This window comes from Echeneis naucrates, chromosome 9, assembly GCF_900963305.1.
Source record: "Echeneis naucrates chromosome 9, fEcheNa1.1, whole genome shotgun sequence".
Lineage (NCBI taxonomy): Eukaryota > Metazoa > Chordata > Actinopteri > Carangiformes > Echeneidae > Echeneis > Echeneis naucrates.
In genome coordinates, this window is record NC_042519.1 from 18,409,087 (window position 1) to 18,436,464 (window position 27,378).

Consider the following 27,378-nt stretch of genomic DNA (forward strand, 5'->3'; position numbering starts at 1 on the left):
TTTTTTTTTTTTCCCCGGTGCTGCCGGTTCACGGTAAACTCCTCTGCGACCGTTGGAACAATCACTCGGGCGCGTGCATCCACCGCGAGACTGGAGGAGGAGGAGAGCGCGAGAGGTCCATCTGTTGTGGCGGAGCTCGCGGCGCAGAAACCTGGAGGGGGGGAGGGGGGGGAGGGGGGCGACCGGCAGCCAATCAGAGAGCGAGCCTTTGTTCGCGCTGAATGAAAACATGAAAACATGAAAACAATGGAAGAGCTGTGAAACATCGATCCATTATCACACCGGCCAAACACACACGGTGCTCCTGCAGGGATTTAAACACAGCAGATACACTTTAACCGGCCAAAGTCAAAGTGAGCCAGCCCGTTCACAACTTAAAAAAAAAGGTCTATCATTTCATCACCATGATGTGTGGAAGCTAATCAACTCAAGGAAAAGAAGATGAAAAAATAAATAAATAAACCAAACAACTTCACACAGGAGCCGTTACTTAACTGGAAACTTCGGTCATAATTGCAAAAACACCGGATCATGGTTAGCTGAAAATTGCCAGTGTAGTTTGGTGTAATTGATAAAAGGAAATTGAAAATTGAAAAGCTTTCTGCTGGTTATACTGGAATAACTGCATCATGTAATGAATAGACAAGGTTCATATATATATATATATATATATACACATATACAGACACACACACACACAGATTCATGCTGCACAACAGTTGGAATGAAGAGATAGAAATTTGTCTGTTTCTGAACTGTTTCTCAAACGGCTCACTTTTTTAGTCCTGAAAAACTTCTAAATTATTATCAAACATGGTTTGCACCACACCGAAAATGTTTTTTTTTTCCAGAAAAACAAACCCTTTGTTTAATTTGTTTGCAGTTGTGCAAAGACTATTGTTTTTGTTGATGGGTAACAAAGAGAATCCCAATACAGAAGAAAAAGAAGAAAAAAAACAAAACAAAACACAACCCACAAATGAAGACAGAAGACTGTATTCATTCTATAACATCTTATTAAATAGTTTTAGGAACAAGGAATAAAACAATTTTTGCTACGATTAGATTACACAATTTCTCTTCCATAAGGCTTAGCAAACTTTACTCCATTAAATATACATTTATTTTTTCGTTTTTACATCTGAAGTTTTTCGGCTCGATCTTCAATTTATACTGGTAATGTGTTAACATGGACAGAAAGCAATGTTTGAGTAAAAAAATGCAATATTAGAAAGGTCCTAACAAACAAAAGGTTTCCACCAAACCACAAAATGGTGTGCTTTCCAGCATGATTTAGGATTAAAAGTTATGATTTGTTTCTTACAAATTTTTGCTTGCAAAAACATAAAAATTATGTATAAAAGAACAAAAACATTGAAAAAGAGACACTTGATACACAATAGTATATTCTGCAGGTAGTACCCCCTTCAAAATAACTGAAAGGGATAAATGTCTTTGTGGTGCACACATTGAGGACTTTCTCAAGCGCCATTTGTCGATTAAACTGACTATCAAGACGTAGCAACAGCGAATATGAAATCGAAGGTGTTTTACTGTAACCAGGCCATTTCTGTAACAACTAGGAGATAGATAAATGCAAGTGGAAAGGATCATAAAATATGGAACAATAACTGCAGGGTAAAAAGTAATTAAAAAAAAATAGTGGGAAGAAGAAGAAGAAGAAGAAGAAAAAAAAAAAAAAAGAAAAACCAAGAAGTTGCATTTAGGCACAAATTATCCAATGTTCATCTTGCTGTTCAGTGATAAGGCAGGTTCACTGAGCTGCCACTGACCAACGGGCTCTTAATAAACTGGCCAGCAAGTATTGACCATTGAATTCTTAGGGAGAAAACCTGGTACACTAAACACGAGAGCACACCAATACATTTTCACTGCAGGACTTGAGAATTAACCGTGTATGTGTGGAAAGAGTTGAGGGAATGCGACGGGAGACATCAAATCTAGTAGCATCAACATGATATGGACAGTTTTTGACCTCGTTTTCTGGGTCATGATCATCTTATGTGCGCATTATGTACATGTAAGAGTCACTACAGAGATGACAACTGCTAAAACCACTCCTCCATTTAATCTCCTCAAAGAGCTTGCGGTAGATAGCAATAGCTCTATGACCTCTACTTAATCACCCCTGCTCCTGGAGCAAGATTACACAACATGAGTTCTGAAAACATCTGCTGCTGCACCGACGACACCCTGCTAATTTTACCAACCACTTTAGCACTTATTCAGCCATCCAGCTGCAAGTCCAGAGCACAGCCAGGAATTGGATGACAATGGTGAGGTTTTCAGTTTTATATTTTCCATACATGTAAATGGTCATTGGCTAGCCTTGCCTCTTTAGAGACTTCATACCTCTTCATTTCTGGGTGATTTGGTCACATCACAGATTTTTAGCACTTAAAATAGTGCTACTGGAGTACTCATAAAAGGGTCAGAAGTTTTGATAAGTGTAAATATGGTGCAGTACAGGATCAACACCATGAATATATGAACCAACCAAAATGAACCAACATTTCTATGCCCATATACATACAATGGAAAGACTGAGTAGAGTAAGAACACGTTGTCACTAAATCATATAATGTATGGAGAGATTAGATCATATATGGGGCAGAAAATGGTTCAGCCCTCAGGTTGAACACAAAAAGAAAAAAGGGATGACGGTATTAATGTTTGACTATTACAGTGTTTCAGGCAATGTTGCTGACCATGATTTTCTTGGCACCATTACATGTGCAAACAGCATGAGTAGTAAGAAGGCCCTGACTAAACAGTTGAATAATTTTCTCATTTTACATCAAATAACATGAGATACATGGAATGAAATAAAAGCATCTTATTACTTAAGTTAGAAAAAGGTATTAAAAGCTGTTGTCCCTACGCTAGTTTCCAAAAGCAGTGTTGCAGAGAGGACGTAAACAGCAGTCTCATCATCATTTCAATCTTTAGGGAGCAAGTAAGAGTTGAAGTAATAAATATACTTTCAACAATTGTGCAAGAGACAAACAAACCTGCATCAAACAATCAAACATCAATTTCTTTTCATAAATAAATAAATAGCTTTAAAACAAACATAAAATGTGAGAAAATTTGGGCTGAATTTTTTATTTTTTTAGTGGCTGGTTCCCCGAATAAAGGTTTTTGGTTTACAATTACAGATAAAATAGAAAAATAGAAAATGAGAACTTTTAGCATTTTGGTTTAATAAAAGGCCAGTTGGGTTAAACATCAGTCTTCTTTTAGCTAAACTGTTTTTTTCCCTTCCTTGGGGTACTACCAAAATTGCATTGGCACAAACTCTTGTAATTTCTCTTTATTTTTGGCGCCCCCCCCCCCAAACTACAGCAGCAGAGGCACATAGTGTGGGTGTGTTAAAATTACAGACTTGCACTCTACACCTGGGTCAATATGATACAGGCTGCAAAAACCTATTTACTCAGCTAAAATGTGCTGCCACAACCTGACCAACAATAGACACTGACGAATATCAGCAGGAAATTAACTGAAGTAAGATGAGCGGGAAGGGTAGGGGTTTTATAAAAGATGGGAGAATTTGGGGCAAAGTCATGTGATTCACACATTATTGAAAAATGTGAATCTGTGATTTGATCTATAGGCAGAAGAGATATTTCAAATATTGGAACTCCATGTATTACACGCAAGTGTAATTATGAAAGTACTCAATTATCAAACTATCATGTGTGATTGGATAGCTGTGGGAGTATATTATTAAGTAGACTCTTTATATGGGCCTTAAAAAAAAAAAAAAAAAAAAAAGATTTCTTGTTTTGATTAAAATTTTGGTAATTATGAACACAATGATTCTCGGACCAAGCCACATGTCTGTCACTGTGTGCCATTTCGGCAGCATAGGCATTATTAAAAGCTTGTTTTTAATACATAAGTGTCTAAGTGCATTAGGAGACAAAAAATTTAAACTTCCAATTATTCAATAAAAATGAAAAAAATCTTGCAAATGTATTTTGTTCTTTAAGTCAAGTCACATTCAAAAATTAAATAAGTTGCATGTGTTTCCAGGTAAACTACTGTTTTGGTGTTGTTGGTCAATAATGCATAATACTGACATAATGAAACGTAAACTGGTAGGTTAGTGAATAATTGCCCAATTACATGAGAGAATGTGATTATCAGTACTGTACATAAAAAAAATTTTAAAAGCTGAGTGAATGATGCGGTGCTGATTGGTTCTCTGGTGCTTCACTGAAGAAATGGTTTGAGCTGTAGAGTGACATTCTAGATTTGAATTGGACGTTAGTGCAAAAATAACATTTCACAATCACTTTGCATGGCTAAGAGCACCTGACAAGTCACTTCAATCAGTCTGTATGACCCCCAACGTGCATTGTTATGTTTGAGCTAGTTCTGGTGAGACCATTTGTATGTGTGTATATGTGTATCCCTAATGCGGTTGCATAATGAGTCTAGAGGCAATTGATTCATAACTGAAATTTTTGCATAATCCTTAACTGAAAATTACATCTTCTATGATTTCAGTAGAATACGTTTCACGGGCAGTGGAAGTACGCAATGATTGTGAATCCGTGAATCATCAAACATTCTGCTTTGATTGTTTGATGCTCATCTGTCCCCTTCTGGATTAAAGTGCTGTTATGTCTTTCTGCATACTGTACACACATACACAAACACTAATTGATCTGTGTGGTGACATCTTTTAGGAGCATGCTGTGACTTGCTGTAGCATGCTTAAAAATAGCAGAGAGGGAAGTGCGAAAAGACTGACACAAGCTAAAGAAAACGCATACTGACAAGGGGCTTTGGGGTGCATCACGATCCCAAATCCTGCACCGCTTCCGTTCTCCACTCTCCCATCATTTCATCTTAGTGTACCATCATCTTGCTCCCCAAACATTTAACCCTGTTATACCTGACTCTCCCCTGGTGTTGTGCTCCCCTCCCCTCCCTTCCCTCCATCTCCATGTCCCATTCTGTTCCTACAGGCATTCTGTAGCCTCCCCCACTGGTAGCCTGTGAAGGTGGGGCTGATGGGGAAATACTTGAAGACGGAGTATCTGTGGATGAAGTCCATTCCGAACGGCAGGTCATAAGACCTCATCCCTTCCAGTTCTGCTGCACTGAGACCAGAGCCACGTTTCAGTTTCCTGATGCCTCGTTCTTCAGGGGAACCTGATGTGAAAAAAGGGAAGACATGGGAACAAATGGGTCAATGAAGGCAAGCAAAAACCTTCTTTCCTAATTGCAATCTTTGGATAAATATACCAATAAAGACATACAAAGTGATAGATGCCTAAAGGTTGTATCAATATTTGAGTATTATGCTTCTGTTTCCTGTCCCAATTCAGGTCTCAGTAGTAGTTTAAACTCATGTCCTCATTACCACTTCAAGCTGTCTCAGCGATATTAAAATGATGCTTAGCTGACACAGTCAGGTGATCATAATTCTCCTCCTTCATTTTTTTCCTATAAATTACCATTTTATCATTTAGCCATGAACTTCACTGCAAATTGCGCAAGCAAATTAAACAGTGGACTCATAACTTACCAGGGATGGTATTGTCCAAAATAAAAGCGACAGAACCGCCAACAAACATGGCAGTGGTGAGAAGTACATTCAGCACTTGGTCAACCTCTACTATGCCTATGAGAAAAATAAAAGGGAAATTAGTTCAGTCTTTGATTTGGCATTGCGGATAGAAGTGAAAAATTTCCAGAATAAGTCTTTAGTTGTTACTCATGTTTGTTCATCCATGTAGTTTGACATCACAAAAACCTTTCAAAATATTAGAACTGCAGCTGGGGATGCGTGAAAGGTAACAAAAAGTAGTACAGGGAGGAGAGAAAAAAAAAAAAAAAAAACCTAAAAAAAACAAAGCATCCTTTTATCCTTCATTGTATATTCACTGAAGACAATGCACTGACTCAAAAGGTAAATGTGAAAACTTTCAGGAAAGGGGTTGCAGCTTCCAGAGGAGGATTTAGTTCAGTGTGACAATTAATCTTCAAGTTGGCATGGCCTACACAGCTGTCATCTGTGTATGTATAGGGATCTCACCCACCTGTCACCAGCGGGTTCTTTTTGAGGTAGCTTGGCAGCATCAGTCCAAAGAAGATGGAGAAGCCTAGGACAAACAAATTCCTGGAGGAGTTCAGGTCCACAAACTGCAGGTTGGACAGTCCCACTGCTGTGATCATACCAAACAAGGTGCAGAACAGAGCTCCAAGGACAGGGTCGGGCAGAGAGGCAAACAGGGCGCTGAATTTACCGACCAGGCCAAGCAATAGCATCATGGCAGCTCCATACTGAATCACACGTCTGCTGCCCACCTGGAAGACAGCAAAAGGAGTTGGGGGAATCAGGTGGGCTAAAACCCAGTGTAGCATCTGGACATAAATATTACCAAGGACTATCACTATATTTCCTGCTCATGGCAGAGACTGGTATGCATATTTATGCATACCTGAGAGAGATGCAAACATTTTTTTTTGTTTGATGTGGGGCTGTAAGTTATTTGGTCACTAAGTAACCTCTCCATAGTTTTGTTCAGAAAGGGAATTGTGAAATTATTTCCAAAATCCAATTTTGACATTTTGAGTAGGTGTTACCTTTGTGATTCCCAAGACTCCAATATTAGGGCTAGAGGAGGTAGAACCATTGCCTGTACCAAAAAGACCATCTAGCACACAGGAAATGCCTTCCACAAATATCCCCCTAAAGAGACAGAGGAAAAAGAGCCTAATTACAGTATTCGACAGACAGTAAACTGTCCATGCTATGAATCATGAACAACTTGAGCATTTGAAAGAATGAGTAACGGAAGAGATGAGAAACTGAAGTGGTACCTGTTGATGGCGTGGATGGGAGGTGGAGGAGCACAAGAGAGACGCGCGCAGGCGTAGTAATCGCCAATCGACTCAATGATGCTGGCCACCACTGCGCTCATCATACCAATCACGCCTGCAGCTGTTACAGTAGGAAGGCCCCACTGGACTATAGAGATACAAGGTCAGTGAGAACCATATAAATCTTCGAAGGGAAAATTTTTTATTCCCCCCCCCTTGTCACCTCAATTTATCATCATGGCTATAACCCTGCTGTTTTCACAGGTCATACAGGTTTTTATCAACTTTGTGTTGATTTTTATGGGGATTTGTTAAATTAGATTTGCAGCAATTATTTACACATTGTACAACAATTATTCCAATGTATACAATATTTATTGGCCTTGTACTTAATCTCACCATTATTGACATATGGTCACATTGTGCAATATAATTTTATATTATTAGGTTTGTATCCTAGTTAAACCTATCCCACTAGAACCAAAGAACCCGTTTATTTCACTTTCTGGACCAAAACATGTACCCCCCCCCCCAAAAAAAAAAAAAAAACAAACAAAACAAAACATTAGGACCCTGGGAAAACAAAGGGGATGTCTGTTTGCAGCGTCCAGTGTAAAAAAGCTTGAAAACAATTGATGTACATTACAGTAAATGGGGCAAGACTTTACATTTAAAACTCTGAACTGCACTGTTTGCGGTCTATATCTAAGAGCTGAATCTGATCGAATCTTACATTGTGGTATGCTAAAAGGAATAAATATCAGATTATTTTAGATATATGGCTGACATAATGTAACTGAACAACCAATCAGTGCAACCAGTACTTGTTTACACCAAAGCTACCTGCTGCAGGTTCCCTTTCATCATCCTCTAACTCAAAACACACTTACAGGGGTATGGGATTTTAAACCATGGTGCAGCAGTGAGGATTCCTTGACGTGCATCTGTACGGGCATAGAAACCATATTTGTCCTTCTCTGGTGGGAAAACGTCAGTCACAGTGAAAATGAAGCACAAGAGCCACGACACCAAGATAGCCATGATGATCTGTAGCAAGAAAAAAAAAAAAAAAAAAGGGAGAAACATTCAGACAGATCCATTAAGAACAAAAAACCAAAAAAAATTTTGTATTTCTGACCCTTCATCATTTTGTAGTCCTTTTCTTTGCCTGTAAAATGTTAATTTAGAAAAATGCAGGTGTTAACCAACCAGACCAACAGCTTGATGATACTACTTTCATTAAATCTGAATTTTAATGACTATTCTGTAAACACAGAGAAAACAAGTTTAAAAGTCTCACACCATGTCATCAGCTTCTATGGCTATGGCATGCTAGTTACAGTATAACAAATATCCAGTCAATGTCACTTTCACAGTGTCTAACGCTAAGCACCGTTTGCAAGCTTAGTGTGGAGTTGGGTCTAAATCAGATAGTGAATTAAAGGTAGTTTTACTGTTTCATATATCACCAGCAGAGGGCAGAAAAGACTGATTTACAACATACACAGACACAAAGGTGAACTTATTTACCCCCCTTGGAGGAAAGGGATTAACTTTGTTGAATAATTTGTAGCTTTGATGGGAACACAGTTCGTGTTGCAGGCAGAGAGGGGTTGTAAAGAAGCCATCAAAATATTTCCTCAGAAATGGGAAGATATACATGAATTAAAAGCTCAGACAGTTCAGAAGGCAAAAAATTTGTATTCTTATAAGTTGTATATACTCACAGGAAACATTTTGAAGACTTGAAGTCTATAGGAAGTCCAGCCTTTCTTGGCTTTGTAGATTGGGAGAGGGAAGTGGACATTTCTGGCATACTGAGAGAAGAGTAGCACCAAGAAGATAGTCCTACAGAAAGGCAAAAAAAAAAAAAAAAAAAAAAGTAATTCTTTGTTTGATGGATCTCAGCAACATTTGAGCACTTTCTGGACTGTATATTCAGCTGCCATTTATGTCTGGAGCCTGGGGCTTCAGAGCCATTCAATTATGCAACTGTCAGAAAAAGAGCAAATCTGTGGCAATTACAGACGAATAACCTGTTCCTGGGGAGAGAGCTAGAGGCTCTACAGCTATCAAGTCCGCAATGACTCAGCAGCAACTGATACCTCTTTGCCTGGATATCACAGCTCTTTTGCAATGAGTCAATTGTCACCATCTTTACAGTCAGTATATTCTTTACTTGAGTGACGTAAGTGCTTTCATTCCGTCCCAGACTTCTTTTATACTAATTCTGGGGCAAATGTTTTTTGAGTGAACTCCAGTCTCCTTTCATTCATCTTTGTACAAAAGCTTAAAATAACACCATACATTAAAAGACTGAAAGTCATCTCTCCATTTTTCTTGCAGCCAGCTTCATGGATTTTCAAACGCAACTGGCTTTCCTGGCAGGAAAAACAAACTGTAGCGTCATACCACTCCTGCAGCATTATTCATGACAGCCCTTCAAAGTTAAACTGTGTGTTTTGTTTACTCTCTGCAGTACATTGACACTTCCACAGAACTCCTAAAAAAAACAAAAAACAAAACTAATTTCTAATTTCTTCATCTGATTCTATACTTACAGCATAGCGATGCCCCAGTGTTTTCCAGCCCTCTCCCCTGCAGCCTGGAAACCAGACAGGCCGATGAGGGCTACAGTGGGGGTGATAGTCAGAGGTCCAATATACTTTAGCAAGATTCCAGGCAGACCCAGCGCTCCGATACACACCTCAACCAGAGATGATACGATGATGGCCCCCTGGATCTGATAGTACAAAGTATAGAGGTCAACAAAAAGGGTTGAAAGGAAAAAAAGAAGGAAATGGTTGACCTATCAAATAAACCCTGCTGCCATTTTAGATTATGTTCATTTTGAATCAAAAACTCAAGTCACTGAAGCTTAAATAAAAAAAAAAAAAAAAAAAGTATGCTCCCTTTTTGCAGAATTACTTTAGATGACACGTGTTGCGTCCTTTTTATTTAAATTTAGATGAAAGATAAGCTTTTGTTGGGCACTAAATTTGAGAGTACTGATCACTCCCAGTTTGTTTTGCAGGAGTTCACCTTAGACTTCTGATTTTCTGCAGCAAATGCTGTACAAGATCTGCACCTGCACCCTGATTGGAGGAGATGGTGTTACAGAAAACAAATGATCCAGGTGTGTTCTAATCCTATTTGTCCGGTTGTTATCTATCTTCTTGTTCTCTTCTATCAACCCTCCTGCCAGCAAACCCATTGATGTCCCATTCAACAATTTGATTCAGACTGATTGAGTTAAGGCTCATTTATCCATCAGCCAAAAAACTATTACTCAACTGGCTTACGCAAAATGCAAAAGGTTAATGCAAATTAGCTGCTATTGCATAAAATCAAATCCTGCAGCCACATACGCAGTCATCCTCTGTAAATGTTTGGGAAGCAAATTTACAAGTTGAACACTGCTTAAAAAAACAAAACAAAACACCAACCAAACATCTGTTTAAAACTAAAGTTACATAAAAAATGCATTTGGAGTGAATAAATGTGTCAATATTTGGTATGAATTCATTTATCATTGCAAACATACTACCTTTCCACGCAGAGGTGTATTAGAGTGATATTCTTTGTCTATAGTGTTTTACTGTGTGCCATTTTCAGGCCCCTCCGGTTCACTTTTCAAGCCTGCATGGATTTTCATTTGTCTGGAACTGCCTCACCTCTCGTATCCTGGGATGCCAGATGTGCTCTGTGTTGAGGAGCTCTGTGCCATTCAATAGTGGAACATCTAGTTGTGGGAAAAACAAAACCATAAATAAGAAAACAGATACAAAACAGAACAGGGAGATCAATTTAGAAAAAACTAAAGAACTAAATGAAATCATTACTACAGTTATTCATTTGGAAAAGCAAATAAACTGGTCAAGCTCACTAGAGGTGTTTCATATACTCCTGTCTTTGCTGACAGCGAAACAAAAAATTAATAACCCGCTACTTCAAAATCACATTGTTACATCAGATGGGAGTGTTCACATTTAATAAATCAAGAGTGAGCGTGAGCGGAAGGGGAAGCTACCTGTACTATTACACTTCCATTTGTCCAGTGATAGGATGGCTCTGGCTGGTGCAAGGAAGGCAAAAGCACTGGCCTGGAACAAGGGCAATCTGAACACAAGAAGGATTTTGTTAAGATGAAATAAACAAGGCCCAATAATTATGTTGATTATTAGTTTGTAACTGTCTGCAACAGTTGGAGAGCACTGAATCACAACACCTGAAAGGTTGTTGCAGAACATGATGCCATTAAGAAGTTGCTCTTTGAACATTTTGTAAGGTCACAGTGACTTTAGACCACCTGATTCTAATAACTACATCCTTCGCTTCAAAACAGCTCCATCCATCCTCTTTATAACCATGAACATGCAAACTGCACACAGAAGGGTTCAAAGAACCCATAACCTTCTTTCTATGAGCTGATGGTCCTAAAACGCTGTAATAATATTGTACCAAATATGAGGAGTACAACAGGAGAGGGGGAGGAAAGGAAAAACAACCCACAAGGACAGGATAGTTTTGAACACCATTTTTACTGAGGCAACAGTCAAGGCTGTGGAGCTGGTATCAAGAGGATCAGTGAGTAATTATGTCTGTCTGGGTTCATCTGATGCTATTGGCCGTAGCAGCAATCAACAATGAATTAGACACCAAAAGCCTATACCAAGATGTTGGCAATGTGCAATTAAGTGTTTGTATGTTGGCACTGATCTGCTGTATGTCTGTATGGCCTTTCCCTACATCCAGGTAATGTTGTGTGCGTTTGTACCTGCAGCCCAGTGTGGTCTGAAGCAGGGTGGTGATCCCAACACAGAAGAAGATGGTCCCTATGAGCTGACTTGTGGCCCACTGATCAAATCCAACACACATGGCCTCAGCAAGGAGAAATGGCACAGCAATCGTCCCACTGAAACAGGTCAAGTAGTGCTGCAAAGACCAGCAAGAATCAGTCTGAATGTAAGAAGTTGTACCTTCACTCTCAACCTACATAAGACAACAATGTTGCCAAATTATCCAATTATTTGTGACTTCTCAGTTCCACATTAAATTATCTGGGAAGAAGAGGAAAAAAAAATTTCTGTCTGTACAAGACTTTCACAAGTTCCTCCATGTACCAAGGCCTAATTTTCCAAGGCCAGCGTGGATAATCATGGTCATAGTTTTACTTTCAGATGTTGGATGTGAACAGCACGGAGGATTTTTCAAAGCTAAATTAACAAATAGACAATCATTAATCTAGCCATCATTCTTTTCATTTTATAACACTGTATATTAACCAGTGATAAACCAGTTTTATTTCTTTTGTATCTTTAGATAGCATTTAGCAAAACATTTGTGTTTGAAGGAAGAATCATATTCATTTCTTGAAATACTAAATCATATCCTAATAAAAGTATGAGAAATAGCTAACGCTTATTAGTTAAATTACCAATTCACTCTTTTCTTTGCTAATCTGACCTGACAGACAAGCCAATAATTTGATTAACATTCCTGTGCAAGACCATTGCAAACAACAATGAATTAGATACCAAAAGCCTTCACCAAAATGTTGGCAAGGTTATTTCAAATATGGCAAAGGGGAGTTTACCTCAGAAAACTGAACACCTAATGTTAGACCCTGCGGGTGATTTTCATGCAAGTAGACATTTCATGAACAAATGACGGACCTGATATAACAGGAGAATTACTGTTTATGAAACACTGTACATGTCAAGACACGAAAGTACCTTTGGGTGAACATTATTTCATACTTCTAGTAGGAGGTGGCTGAAATGACATTTCTGACATGCACATATCGGAATGGCCTGAAGCAGGGGCTCCCCTTTTACACAGAAGCTAGCCAATAATGATAGAAACTATGCTATTTATTTCTAAACTTTAGTAATTTGCTCTGAGATGTGAGAAAATAATCCTTAGTTATATGACTAGTTGACACTACCTAGGTCTTGCCTGTGCAAGACTATTGTGAAAATAGCAGCCACCATATTCTACTTTTCTATGTGCATTAAAATATGATAAGGACTATTTGCTCTGAGATCCCAAAGTGATTCACTGAAATGTTAAAACTCAGTAATGACTACAGCACAAAGTGAGGTGACAATTATTCAGTGCAAGATATAAATGCTTATGTCGCACAGTGACGACATTATCCAATAAGCCATAAACAATATATTTTTGCATCTGGTGTCCAGTACAGGAGACAGATGAAAAACACAGCACTTAGTATAATATTGTGTTTGGTACAGTCTGATTATACAGGACATGTGCGAGTACATGTTTTTTCAGTCCATATGGTGAGTCTTCCACTGTAAACATATTCATTTGTCAGATGGGAAGGAGAAGAAAAAAAAAAAAAAGATTGACAAAACCCACAGAATAATATACCTGTAAGCCCAAGAACACACACAGGTACCAGGGAGGGGTGTCTTCAATGGTGTAGATCATATCCATCCTCCTGGCATCTATACTGTCTGTGCTATCAAGCGTTTCAGACAATGAGCTCTGCATGTGCAAATGAAGAAATACAAATGGACAACATTTTCATAATGAATATCTTTCTTGACAGGTTCACTTTAATCATAGACACTGGGCACAAAATGATGCACAAGGTCAAAGCAGGAATGGGCTCCATGTAAACCATCTACATGGTGCATCAAGGAAAAAAAACGTATTTATACAGAAGAATAGGGTAAATGCTTGCCAGCTGACATAACATGAACCCAAACACGTTGAAGTAGATGTGAGGAAGGCAGATTGTTATTAATTAAAACAACATTCAGTAAGTAAGAGGAAGGAGAATGTAAAAGACAATGAAACACAAAAATGCAGAGTCACAGTGATAAGACAAAAGAGCACAAAAGGGGAGGGAAGAAGAGTCAGATGACTTTTTTCCCCCTGGACCACAACTCATGTTCTAAATATATTTACAAGCAAAGACATGAAATCTGAGTGAAAATCAAAAGAAAGAAAAAAAAAAAAAAAAAAAAGGCCACAATCTGAAATCTTCCCTCCCAGATGGTGAGAAGAGTAAAAGAGGAATTGAACAAACAGAGATCAAAAGATAATTATAGTATGCAAGTTTTCACCTGCCACTATGACACATATGTCATCCTGCTCAGAGAGAGGCTTACGTGTGAAATAACTGGCAATTTCGATGATGAGTAAAGCACATGAGGACTGCGTTTCTGAAATTCAGTTACCTTTTCTGCGCGTTGACTATCTTTCGTGTAGATGGCCATGAGCTCTGTGTTCTCAGTATCCTGGTCTCCACTGGCACCACCTACCCCATTTACCACCACCTGAAACACACAAACACACACAAAAGACAATCTTTGCAGTTTGGAAAAAAGATGACTGAGATTTAGCAACCTCTTTTTACGTCATGCAAATAAGAAACCTATCTATGTCATGTTAGTCAACAAAGGGGATATCATTATGGAAAAGAACACCAAACTACATAGTAGTATTCACTCTGCTCTGCCTGACTTCTGATGGACTAGGGATGGCCAACAGAGCCCCTGTACATGTAAAACATATTTCTCAAGTTCAGGAAGTGAATGTCTAACCTGGGAGGACAAATATGTCATCACAATGCTTCAATGGGGACGAAATAATTCCACAGAAACATTAGGCTAGCATTGTATTCAAATGTCTTGTCAATGTACTACTGAACAGCTTTGGAGCCTTGTAATTGTTCAGACAACTGTGATTCGCTGTCAATTTAAAACTTATTTGGGATGTTTTATTTCAGTTTTACATCACATTCTTTGCTAAAACCTGCGTTACCTGATTTTGTTGGGAGTGCATGAAGTGCACTCAAAGTGCACTGTGTTTAGTAGCCAGGTTCAAAATTTTTCAGCCTAAACACTAAATTAAAGTTTGTCAAGCCACAGCTGACTAAGGGAAGAGAGGGTAGATAATAAAGCATTTTTCCACTGCCTGTGTGCGATTTGTGATTTTCCATTAATGTTATTTTGCCTTTTGACCTACATAAAAAAGTGGCTTGGAGCCAAGTGGACAAACAAAGGAAATGGATGGAGTGACGAGCAGCACGCACCAAATGGCCATGAAGTGGACAGTTAGTTTGTACACTCTGACTGTCAAATCAGAGTGATATAGTCCAAACAAGCAAGAGCATTTATGGGTATATAAGCCACAATAAGAGATTATGAACCTGCCTAATGTGTGTTCAAATTGAATCTGTGCTTCTCTTTCTGTGGGGAAAATCAGTGTACCGGAATAGGGTAGAAATTTGCACCATGTGTGCCCTCCTCTTCATATCTCCCTCCTTCACTGCTGCTGTCCATTGACTTAGACGTGGTGTTCTTCCCTACACCCATCCTTGAGTCCTCGATGTCCTCCTCGTCTTCTTTCACTGTTCCTCCTCTGTCTCGCTCAGGTGTAAACACGACAGATGAATCCTTCAATCCGATTACATTGTCCAGGACTGCTTTGTCTGCTTGGAGAAAGAGAGACAGAGTAAAATATTTATATGTTGATTTATAACTTTCAGGTTCTAATATCCTGACTACATTGTGATAGCCTGATCTTATCACACAGAGCCCGAAAAGGCTGCCAGGCCTTACTTCTGGCTGGTAATCTTATCTCAGGGCTCTTATTTGCTTATTTTAAACAATAAGCATGATACCTGCAACCATTTATCACTTCAGAGAGATAACAATGCTGGTTACAGCTTTATAAATACGTATATTTGTTTCTATTCATTTAAAAAGTGGTTAATCAGTCTTGATATAGAGCATGTAATCAATTGTTTTGAAAACGAATCAAGATGCCATTTCTTCCTGTGACACCCTTCATCTCAACTTGGTGATCTTTCTAACATTGCACAAATTCAACAATTGGGTGATTAATCTGGAAAATGATTGTTGGAGACCCACACCATCACTCATTATCAAACATTTTTTCCTTGGGGAGAACAATATTTTCACCATATTAATAAGAAGAATAAGAATAAGAATAAACAACCCAAGTTGCCAACAGGCCATTGACTGGTAGAGACAAGAGGAAAGCAGCAGGCAAAGACTAAGAGATTATGCAAGTATTTGGGGGGAAAAAAAGAGAGAGAAAGATGGACAGATTTACAGATTTAATTAAGACCTGTCAGTAACTGAAATCTGAAAAGAGGAAATTGGTTGAAAGGGGGGAAAAAAAAAAAGAAAAAAAAAAAAAAAACACCTGCTGTGAGTCATTCTGTGCTGGTAGAACAGATATGTAAAAAATGAAACCAAACAAACATTCAGTTTAGTTTTTTGTACTGCTGTTATAGAGCTCTAAAACTCTAAAGTTCTCGAAAGCTCTAAAGAAGTTTGAGAAAGTTTTATTCAGGTGAAATCCTACTTTTAGTATTTTACAAAACATGGATTGATGTTTCTTCATGTACTTATTTATCCATAAACAGAATTAATAAGATTAAAAAAGTCTACCACCTAATGTTAAATGTTTAAAAACACAGTATGGTTTGGTTTAGAATATATGAAATAAACAAATATTCTCTGAAAGAGTTGAAGGCTCAAACTCAGGTAACATTTACAACACTCCATCTGTATTTGTATTCTGCTTAAGACACATGCCAACAGTGACTATCCAATTGGATGAAACCACATCATACAAAAATAATGTACTGGATCATCAGGGGTGCCTGACAGGCTCAGTAGAAAAGTAGTATTGCAACACAAAAGGCAGTTATCCCAAATAAAATTTATTTTCCCCATCAAGCCAGTCTCCTTGCTTGCTGTGTAAAATGTTGGGATAAGTTCAATACCTAGTTGACACATCCCATCACTCTTGTCAAGCTGGGCGGCTGGGAGCATCTGTGTGGAAGGGGCAAGAGAGGGAGGAGTAGGTAGACGGGTAGACTAAGAAAAGAAGAGGAAAGGGAGGAAAAGAAAAAAAAAAAAAAGAGTTGGGTGAGGCAGAGAGGAGAACATAAAGGATAAAGAGGAGGGAGTTGAGAGATAAGTTAATTTGACAGACAGCATTTTAATCACAAGCAGACGTTATTTGTGTGAACTACAGAGGGTGACTTTAGTTTTAGGAAGAAGAGAGACAAAAAGAAACCTGTCTCTGCCTCGGGTTCTAGTCACAGTCAACACCCTGAATTTGTTATAAGATTTGTTGATGTTGGAAGAAATTATATAATCCTCTTTGTAATGCAAACTTTCCTATTTTTTCAGATTATATACAGAAAAACAGAGCATGTACAAAATACAACAGGCAGAACTGCCTCACACTAATATAAACAGGTTAATTTTGCTTTTTTTTTTTTTTTAACACATCTTGGGCTGCATTTCAGTAAGTGAGATGCATTATTTTAATAATGGTGGCCAATCAAGTTCTCTTCATGAAGATCTGGCGCCATCACAAAAAGCAAAGTCCACTCAAACTCAAATAAGATGAGCATCTGTATGCAGACAGGGCAGCCACCCAAAGTGGGTGGTGCTGTTAATCTAAATCAAAATGAAAAAGCTATAAAATAAGAATGCTAAAAATTACCTTCAGAAACAAATGATCAGCTATTCCACTTTGCCTGTTCACTAATAAATTACACACTTTCATTAATAGGTTCACCAGATTATCTTTCTATTTGCTAACAACCTGGGTTCTTTTTGTACAATGTTATCAAAAATAAATGGGGCAAATAATTATTTCATCATCAAGAAAACACCCCCCCCCACCCTCCAATTTCATTTAAAATACATTTGCTCCTACAGATCCCTTGCTGATGTCCCCAAATATCTGTTATACAGACATGCTGCTTCCTACACTGAAGAAGTTGCAACCAGAGAATTTAGAATGAATTAAAAACTAAAACTAAAAAGAGCAGCGCTGCCGATCACAGTTAATTAGAATTTTTCTCTAATTTAATTGATTACATGGATTCAGCATACAGCTTAACATTGAACTAAGTGCCCTCCAGCAGCCTCTGGTGACTTGTGGTCTAGTAAGCATGTACCAAAACTAACATTAGAAGGGGCATGTTATCGTAGCACGACATCCTAAATGCCATTTTCCACTGTTGCCCAAGAGACAAATGCTGTCCTCGTCTAATCCCTGTGTTCTCTGCCGGTTAGTGTTCACTAAGAATCTGTCAGCACATGCACTCTCAGACACCCACCAAGACCAAACAAGGGAGACATGAGGAACTGGAGCGAAAGAAGACAGAACTGAGAGCGAGTTTGCAGTTATCTAAGAGGAAATGTGCTGCACTATTACTATGTTTCATAACAAAAAAATAATAAAATAAATTTAAATATAAAAAAGAAAAGGATAAAAGCATGAAAAAGTGTGAGAACAGAGAAAGTAGAGAAGAATGACAAGCTGATGGAGAGCTACCATCCTAATCTACAACCATTGTAACATGGTCCATGGTTCAAGTCGGGGCTTGTGCCATGTCGTGTGGGCTTCCACACTAGATGTGTGCGTTTGGCAGTTGTCTCAAGGGCAAAATTTGTGTGCATGTGAACTTCATTCTCTCTGGGTGTTGTCTGTAGTTCTAGGTTAAACCTGCAGCCAGATTAGGGTGACGTACTGTGTAAATACTGTCTTAATAATAAAGCACTTCACGAAAGATCAGCTAGGTTCATGAAAGGTTTCCCCCCGAGACAAAGCTTAAATGAAAGAACAAGTCATATAATTTACATTATTATAAGTAATGCGGCTTGTCTAGGAGTTTAAAAATTATAAGACCTAAATTACAGTTGCTGTAAAAAACAAAAACCTAGTTTAATAAGTAAGCGCTACCCTGTGTTAATCAAAAGAAGAAAATCGTTTTGAAAATCCAGTTTGAATAAACAGTGCAAACCAAACTGGCTAGATTTAGATCTTCTATTCAATACCTATTGAATGTATTTGCTGAAAACACAGTGACAAAAGAAGTGGAAGTGGAAGAAGAAGAACATGAGGTTATTGTCGAAGGCCTCAGACGAAAACAAACATCTTGAATTGAACACAGTGTATTAAAAACATTAAAAGGTTATGAGTCTTCAGTGTTAATTGTATTTACATTGTAACATACGTTTAATGCAATTTATACTGAGCTATGTGTATAAACATCCTATAAATTTTCATTTCTTATAAATAAAACAGCAGTTCAAAACTACAGAGCTTGAAACAAAGCAATGTAGATCAGGGAAAAGAAACTTAAAATTTGCATGGCGGCAGCTGCTCTCATGTGACAGCAGACAACACTGATGTGACAGGGTCCATGTGAGGGGTTCATATTTCACCGTGAGGAGGGAGATTGTAGAATGTCTGAAAATTCATGTTCACATTCGTCAACTTCCTGTCAATGGAGGTGAGTTAAGATAAGAGTTTGTCAAAGCAGGTGCAACCACAGTGACGGCAGTAACCATCCAATGACCGACTGGTTAACAGGCAACTTTATTTTAGAAGGACATTTCAAGTAACAAAACTTACTTTGCTTAAAAAAAAAAAAAAAAAAAAAAGGGGGAGAAAAAAAGTTTGTCTGTTGTCCAAACGGAAACATCTTTTTATCATGATAAACTTGATGTGGTTGATGGAGTATCAGGAAAAGTCAGTCGTTAACAATTCCGTAAATTTTAATTATTTATTTGTTTTGTTTTGTTTTTTTTATTACTGTTTAAATAAAGCTCAAACAGACAAGCAATTTTTTTTTTATTTCAGTTTTGCATTACCATTGAATTCAGAAATATAGAAAATAACTATATGAATTTACTTTGCGGTTCAAAAATAATCCTACAGACACTTGACCCTTCGTGTCATGCTGTTTCCTTTCTGGTACCAGCATCCATTTGGCCTGGGTCAAGCAGACACTAACTTCAGGAGGTGCACACACGCACTGTTGTACAAAACCATATTATTGTGGCAGCTGTCTGTAGAAATATCGATCAGTGTGATTCAGTCAGACAGAAACTTTACATGGGTTACAGGCATAGACATGCACGCAAGCAAGTGGTTCTGGTCGCAACTCAATTACACTTGAGCAGTTTGCTGGTTTGACTCAGCCGCATAAATTGGATTTAATGTTTTTCCATAGGGCACAAACACATTAAAATATCTGCTTATTCTTATTGATCAGAGACACCTGTTTTCAGCTTCAGCACTGCAAAGTAAACTCATTTCAGCATTTTGCCTTCATCACATTTTAACTTTCATTTTAATCCATCATCCATTGCTTGTTAAACGGAACACCGTTATGACTTGACAATGATTTAAGTGTGTTTTGACAAAACTAATCCACATTTTATAGGTGTCGTCTGAGGTCATATTAAGGCAGCAAACCATTTAGTACAGTGGCTGTGGCTCTCAAGAAGTTGAAAGGGTCATGTATTGATCAGAACGTCAGTGGTTTGATTACTGGCTCCTTCATTACATATGTCAAAGTATCCTTGGGCAAGATACTGGACCCCAAAATACCCCACGTGTCATCGATGTATGAGTAGTAGAAAGAGTATCACCTGACCATGCATGTGAATGGATGTGCACTTTGAGTGAATTAACAACCTAGAAAAGCACTATACACATTTAGTTGATTTAATATTTTTATTTATTTACTTTTTTGGTATCTATCACATCAATGATAAATCTGTGCATAGATTTCAGTCGTAACCAAGCTGGACAACAACAGAGATGGTGATGGGGACTCATGAGTTTCATTATAGTTTAAGAAATTTAGACAACTTCTACATCAAATTAAATAAATAAATCCCATTTTTGTTATTACTTTGGAGTTCAACAGCAGTAGGATGCCTATACTGTGCTATACAATAAAGAAAGCTACACTTAAAGAAAGCAAACAGCAGGAAAGACCATTTCATTCAGGTCAAGAGAGAAGAGGTATTCTGCCTTTAACTGTCGGTCTCTCTCAAAAGAAAAAAAATTAACTAAACAACAAAAAGCTACACCCACAGAGCATGCAATCAACAGCAAACAAATAGTTGTTGAAGGTTGGATTTAGACAAAAACCTATACTGTAACCATGCACTTTTCTTAGGGGTTATCCCCCCCCCACCAAGCACAGCATGGATGTTTAAGACAAAGTTATCCACTGTTGATTCAAGGTGGTGAAATCATCTAAGACATTTAAGGCAGATTCCTGCTGCGGCTCTCGCTGGGAAAGCCACATTCATGTGCTTGTATAGAGACAGATTACCTTGTCAGCTTTTAACATAATGATCCCCTAACCCTAACCCCATCCATAATGATCAGCTAAAATGTCTAACCTGAGATAGCAATGCAGAGGCCAAATGTTTACAGAGCAGAAAATGTTATTCAGTTAAATCAAATTTGGATCTTACCAGAGATAATGTTGTGAATGTATCCCATTACAACTGTTACACAGGTTAGAGCTTTGGCTCTGCAATATGACACATTTAATAATTTCAAAAATGAATCAACAGTTCAATAGAATGCAACATACAAATAAATAGGTAAGACATGAAAGGAACGTAGTAGAATTGCAAGTTCATTTGGGGTCACTTTGTGGATTGATCCCCATAATGTTATTTGATAATCCCCAGTTGATTCCCCCCCCCAGTAAATAGATAAATGTAAAATGTCAGGAACCATTTTTCAAATATGTTGTTCCCGGCCCAAAGATATTTATTTTAATAATGATGATAATAATGTTTTAAAAACAGTAAAGAAGCAAATCAAATAGAAAAGCTACAACCAGAGAACAATAACTACCAATAAATTTCATTGTGGTCAATAAAAAAAAAAGGTCTATGGCAGAATGAGGAAAAGTTACAGGCAAAAACATTTCCCACTTGATGCGAACTGAAGTATCATGTGCCTGCAACTGTTTGATATTCTTTACCGATAAATAATTTGGCCTAAAAAATTTGAGAAATGATTAAAGTAATGCAAAAGCCCAAGTAGTCCTTAATATCACAGGACTACCAACCAATGAAGTTGCAAAATTGTTCCATCATACTTTCTAGAGCAGAGCAGCCTGTGCATCACCAAAATAACCCCCCCCCCCCCTTTTTTTTTTTTTTAACTTGGTGACGTTAAGTGTGTTGGTGGATCACGGAACAGGCCAGACAAAAGTGAGTAGGCCTCAGAGAGATAATGAGAAAATCTGCTGTGTACAGATATGAACAATCCTCACAGACAAATGCCAGGAGAAGAGAGAGGTCAAGAGCTGAGTACTAGAACAAGGTTTCAATGTGCAACAGCGTCACAGAGCTATACATAATAAGCCTGTAAATTAAAGTTGACCAGTGAAGACTGAATAGAGGCTATAAGCCAGCTTTAACAGAACAATAGATTTTACGAGGAAACAGAACAAGCAGGCAGTCAATTTGCAGCATTACAGCAATTAAAGAAACAAGAGTCACGTCTGTGGTCATTGAGTGGATATACTAGCAGAGGAGCTATGATTAACTGATAAACACAAATTAACAGATTTACCCTTCTAGTTTGTTTTTGTGACAAAATGTCTAAATGAGAAGGATGATTCCTCTTTTTACTGTCATTTTACTAGTAACACTAAATAAAGAAGTTAAGTCAGCAGTTGAAATATCATTTGTCAATGAATTGGCTCCAGCTAATTGACACTCTGCATAGTGTTTATTTCAAATGTATCTGATTTTATTGAAGAAGGTGCCTGACATCAATAAGGCCCAAGTCAAACTTTTATTCTGAAAGATTGTGGGTAAAAATAAATTAATTGTAAAAAAGATGGATCACTTCCAGTAGAATAGGAAACAGTCAATTATTAAAACTCTTTCATCTGCTGCCTCCACTGCAGCCATCATCAGTCATGACTACTGAATAAATCTTTATGAAACCTGAAGTTTAGAAATGAGGCAGGTCCTTACTCGTTTTCAGTATTTTCCTGTAACCTGCAGTGATTAGCTGGGAAAACTTATAGGCATTTAACTGTCTACAAATGAGGTACAAAATCTGAGCTATTTTATAAAGAACGCTGGCAAAGATTAAACTGTCTGGTAGTACAATGGAAAAATGAAATTATTGTAAGCAGAAAGGATGCAGATCACGAGGCAAAAAATTAAAGCAACAGTATTGTAACTACTCCAGTCAGTCGGTTGTTCCTTATGACTGTTTTAAGAGTCTGTCAAGAAAAAAATGGGTTGGAATATGTCTGGGCCAACATATTAATTTTAATGAATGCCCATTTCTTGTTTGCTCTGATTTGATTGCCATCTGACATGGACAACTTTCATCACCTTTATATTAAAAAGAGGTGAACAAATTTTTGAAAGTGTGTTTTTTATGGGTTCAAATTTTGTGATGGCTAATAAAGTCATGCTGAAATGGCATTTATATGACAGGACATGGCATGGTAAAGACACAAAAGCAAATGTTTGTGTTGTAACGACAGAAAAATAGGGACTACATACAACAAAAACACTAGGATCTGCAACAAAATATGATCCATCACCACTAAATCAATGCATCCCAATGGTCACATCCCAACCCACAAGAAGAATAAATGTTCAGAATGCAAATAAAAGAAAAATCTACCCAACGTTAATTTATTCTCCAACTCATTAAACTAGGCCAGATGTGACCTTGTAACAAAAAGACATTCCTGTGCGACTGATGGCTGACAAAGGTCTACTGTAATTTTGACACAGGATTTGTCCCGTGATTTGAAGCAATCATTCTCTGATAACTTTAGAATAATGTAGTTTCACAGTTTTAACTGGCTATGTTGTTTCGACTGTTTTATGTAATGATCACAGTGTGGCGTGTCGTATTTGGCCATTTACGTCCCTGTTTCCCCAATTTCTTTGAATCACACAAAACATTGAAGATTAGAAGAAGCCATAACATACAGCTGTTAACATGTCAAGCATTTAATGTCAAGTAATTTCGTGGTATACTAGCCAGAACAGCAAGGTAGTTCAAACCATTTGCCACCAAACACAGACAGACACCTTTACACAGTACAGTGGGAAGGCACAACATGACCCAGCACTACAGTATAATCTTAGTCACATGCTGCCTACAGCAAACAGGGCCAAGAATCCATTTCTGCGACCCAATTCAGCTCAGTGTTCCTGTTTCTGGCCCAGTCTGACCTGGCTTCCTGTGTAGTGATCCTCCACTCCATATCCTTTAACTGCAAGTCACAGGTGGTAAGAGGAGTTGCCAAGGAAGGCTAGAAAAAGGCTTTTGAATGTTGAGCCTTTCATAGACAGTTTGTGTCAGCATTTTACCAGAAATAATAAACTTGTTTTTAATTATTGGCTTTTAATGTCTAATCTGAGCCATAAACATACTTCCACCTAGGCATCAATTCTACACCTGTATCAGGGTAATTGTCAGACAAATGTGTGCAAATCTTAGATCTAGAAGCTCATAACTCATTGGTTTACAGTCTAAGATGACACCTGGTTGATAGACCTTGTCAAAATTGGGAAGGATGCCAAATTTGGGCAGGTTGTGCAAGGTATACAAACAAAACAGAGTATAACCAAAGGAAAGATCTGGGATCTTGGGTCTGTTGCCAATAACTGGTAAAACTAATACATTTGCAACACATGTTAAAAACATGTCATGAGTGCATTGTTGCATTGTCACCCTGAAAAATTGGTGATTGATTTGGTTTAAAAACAGTAAGCAGACTTCGCTCAAGTTAAGAGCATTACACTTAACTACTGTTGGAGAGGGACTGCCAACAGTCTTTGTTTTGCCTTCTCACACCAGGGTGCCACAAGATATAATTTACCAGTACTGACTCCTGTGAAAACGGCAGGGCCATGTGCAGATCAAATGCCCTAGCATGCAAAAATCAGTCCACTGAATTGCAACAACTAACACTCTGAAGTTGCTCTACCTACTCAGTTTCAAAGAACATCCAGATTAAACCTAAGCAAATTTAATTTTAAAAAAGTATAAATCACACATCAACATTCTTTTCAGGTCAGCTTCATTGTCCAAGATTTGAAGTGTTATCTGTGCTCAGTCTTGAGCTGCCTATTAATAAGTTTATCACAGGGACAAATAAATATTAACACTTGTGCTTACACAATGTGATCTCGTACCATCTACTGGAATTCACTACCTTGATGGTTTGCCAAACAGATGACTACTCTATGACTACGTATTTTGTAAGGCTATGAAATTTGTTCTGATGTTTATCCCCCCCCCCCCCCCCCCCCCCCCCCACTTTGCTTTGTCTCTTGTGTCAAATAAGTGATGTACCAGGAGTTGAGGCCTGGCAAAGGCCCATTTGGGTCTCTTGCCTCAACTCAGAACCTCTATATACATATTATGATGGCCAATGGTTGTTTGTTTTCCTACCTCAAAAAAAGTCTTGAGGTAGGGTATGGGATGGACAACCTAATCAAATTCATCAGTCTATATCAGAGAGAATTTCAGCCATGAACTCAACCATTACGCTTCTAGATAACCTGATCAAAACATGACAAAGATGGCATAGTATTGCTTAACAAAACCAGATCTTCTCAAAACAAACAGAAGAGTAAGATAATGGATAAGGTGTGTGCGTGTAAAGCTCTAAAGCTGACTGGAGATACCACATAAGGTATCAGTTTCTTGACTTACTACAGGATATTTTGCATGCAGAATTCGTGATTGATTGTCCAGTTGCAAAAATCCAAATATTTTACATATGAAGTATGTCCACATAAGGGGGTAACCAAGTACTGGCTACTAGGTTGCTCCAAAATTTGGATAAAATTCACTGTTTAGTTTTTCTCAATTTCTTTGAGTTCATTAAGTAAATGTGAAATAATTACCTTAACATCTAAATAATTCACTCATAATTCAAAAATATGGTCATTTTCCCAGCACATATGGCTTAATTTTGGTTCTCACAAAGACTGGGCCCAAATCCAGACTCCAGGGGAGGCAGCATCTTTTTCCAACAACATTACACGGTTACTTCTGTGCTCCGCTCTATGAACTTTTGTTTTTAATAAAGTGTGTTTGCCTGTGACAGATGCCCACAAACACACACACACACACACACACACACCTGTACAGCCACGTTTCCAGGAAAACCTTCATCAAGAGCCAATAAATCCTAATGGACAACCAAGCTCTCTTGTCCCAAGTTCAGTGCTGCCTACTAGCTGCAGTTTATCAGCTCCACGTTTTATTAATTTATATGATGGAGGACAATGCCACTCAGCCTTCCCGTGGGCTGTTTCAGCAGTCCAATATGTAAAAACCCTTCAGGCTTCTGACCTCCAATGCAAAAAGATAAACCCTAGGTGCTGGCTGAAAATGCGTAATTCCGCGTTTATTTGTTTAAATAAAGAGGGGGGAGATAAAGAGAGGAGGATGAGGACGGCTAATTTGGCCTTGTGCTTCACGGTCACATTTTAGCATCAGCAGGCAGGCAGGCAGGCAGATAGACAGGCAGGCAGACAGGCAGACAGACAGACAGGCAGGCAGGCAGACAGACAGACAGACACCGGGTGACACCAGTGGGCCCGTTAAGTCCTCCAGCTCTGAGAACGGACACCTCACCATCCCTCAGCGGGTTTCCCGCTGCCGGTAGCGGCTGCGGGGACAAACAGAGACCGTCCACAGCGGGACTCCGGCCGGGTCCTACTTCCTGACATCCTGGTGTGTGCGTTAAGTCTGTCTCATGGGATTTAGGACGGCACGCTTTGAGCTCACCTGCCTGATGAAAGAGGTGACGGAGCCCACTTCCCTTCTCAGCCAGCCGTTGGTCCGTCCCCGTGGCTTGTGTTGTTGAAGCTGAGCGGGCGGAGAGTAGTCCGGGTCGGAGGCCGGAGGACGGCCCGAAGACGGACAGCGACGGTCCTGGGGGGGTGGCGGTGCTGAGACCGTCTTTGTACCCGGGTTCTTCGGAGTCGGGCTCCTTCCCTGACACAAACGCGGGCTTCAACGAACTACAGCCGCGCGGTGCGCTCCGCGAGCTCGCCTTTCATAAAGCCACGGGGTTGACTGTCGTCATCACGCACACTCACGTCTAACCGTGACGTCACAGGGCCCGCCTCTCGTCCGGCCTTGGCACCGCGGCTCAGCCAATCAGAGGCGGTATAAGGGTGATGTAACCCCCCCCATGCCCCCCCCGACCTTCCCTGGTAGATATCGGTGTCTGCGTCTGGTTTTGCAACAATGAACGTTTCTTGTATAAGCATCGTCTGGCTTTTATGGTTCAAGCTTAATCAACCCGTCGACTCTAAAACAATAAAACCGTCTTCGTCCGCTCATCGTCATCTGGGCCTCTGAGCTTATTTACTCGCCCCCACTGCCATCTGACGGCTGCCCAGCTGCACTGCCTTCATCGACCTACTTTGGCACATGGGCTGGGTGGCATAACCCGGTTGGGAGTTGACAGTTTCATAATCAGGCAGAAGTAACCAAGTATTTATAAAATGAAGACTGTCCTGAATTTTGAGAGATCTGCATCCAGTAGAACTGATAACAAACAGCAGAAAAAGTTTGCTGTATAAAGCTTATCGTGAAAAAAAAGGCTTGTGCAATACAAGAGTTGCCATATTCTTATGAAACATCAAGAGCCACAGGATGGTGGTT

General features: G+C 38.8%; 1 protein-coding gene across 3 annotated transcripts; it reads right to left on the reverse strand.

Moving 5' to 3' along the window:
• Positions 1 to 26,764, reverse strand: slc23a2 (solute carrier family 23 member 2). 3 transcript variants are annotated; one of them, XM_029509782.1, is made up of 16 exons: positions 26,494 to 26,764; positions 16,652 to 16,745; positions 15,105 to 15,328; positions 14,070 to 14,168; positions 13,255 to 13,371; positions 11,639 to 11,796; positions 10,892 to 10,980; positions 10,536 to 10,603; positions 9,423 to 9,604; positions 8,589 to 8,709; positions 7,752 to 7,908; positions 6,862 to 7,009; positions 6,625 to 6,730; positions 6,078 to 6,345; positions 5,564 to 5,659; positions 1 to 5,187 (listed from the first exon to the last, which is right to left on the reverse strand). In XM_029509782.1, exons 2-16 carry the CDS (start codon positions 16,698 to 16,700, stop codon positions 4,922 to 4,924), a joined length of 2,148 nt encoding a protein of 715 aa, XP_029365642.1. In that variant the 5' UTR covers positions 16,701 to 16,745; positions 26,494 to 26,764; the 3' UTR covers positions 1 to 4,921. The 3 variants fall into 3 exon arrangements, with proteins under 3 accessions (XP_029365642.1, XP_029365643.1, XP_029365644.1); XM_029509783.1 differs by lacking the exon at positions 16,652 to 16,745 and having other exon boundaries at positions 15,105 to 15,325; XM_029509784.1 differs by lacking the exon at positions 16,652 to 16,745.
• Positions 26,765 to 27,378: the final 614 nt, after the last annotated feature.

Coding starts and splice junctions, on each gene's coding strand:
- slc23a2 (XM_029509782.1), bottom strand. CDS start 16,700: ATGCTCCCAGCCGCCCAGCTTGACAAGAGTGATGGGATGTGTCAACTA. Junction 11,797..13,254: donor GTGTGTTCTTGGGCTTACAG/GTATATTATTCT, acceptor TGGTCTTTGCAG/CACTACTTGACCTGTTTCAG. Junction 9,605..10,535: donor GGCATCCCAGGATACGAGAG/GTGAGGCAGTTC, acceptor TTGTACTATCAG/ATCCAGGGGGCCATCATCGT.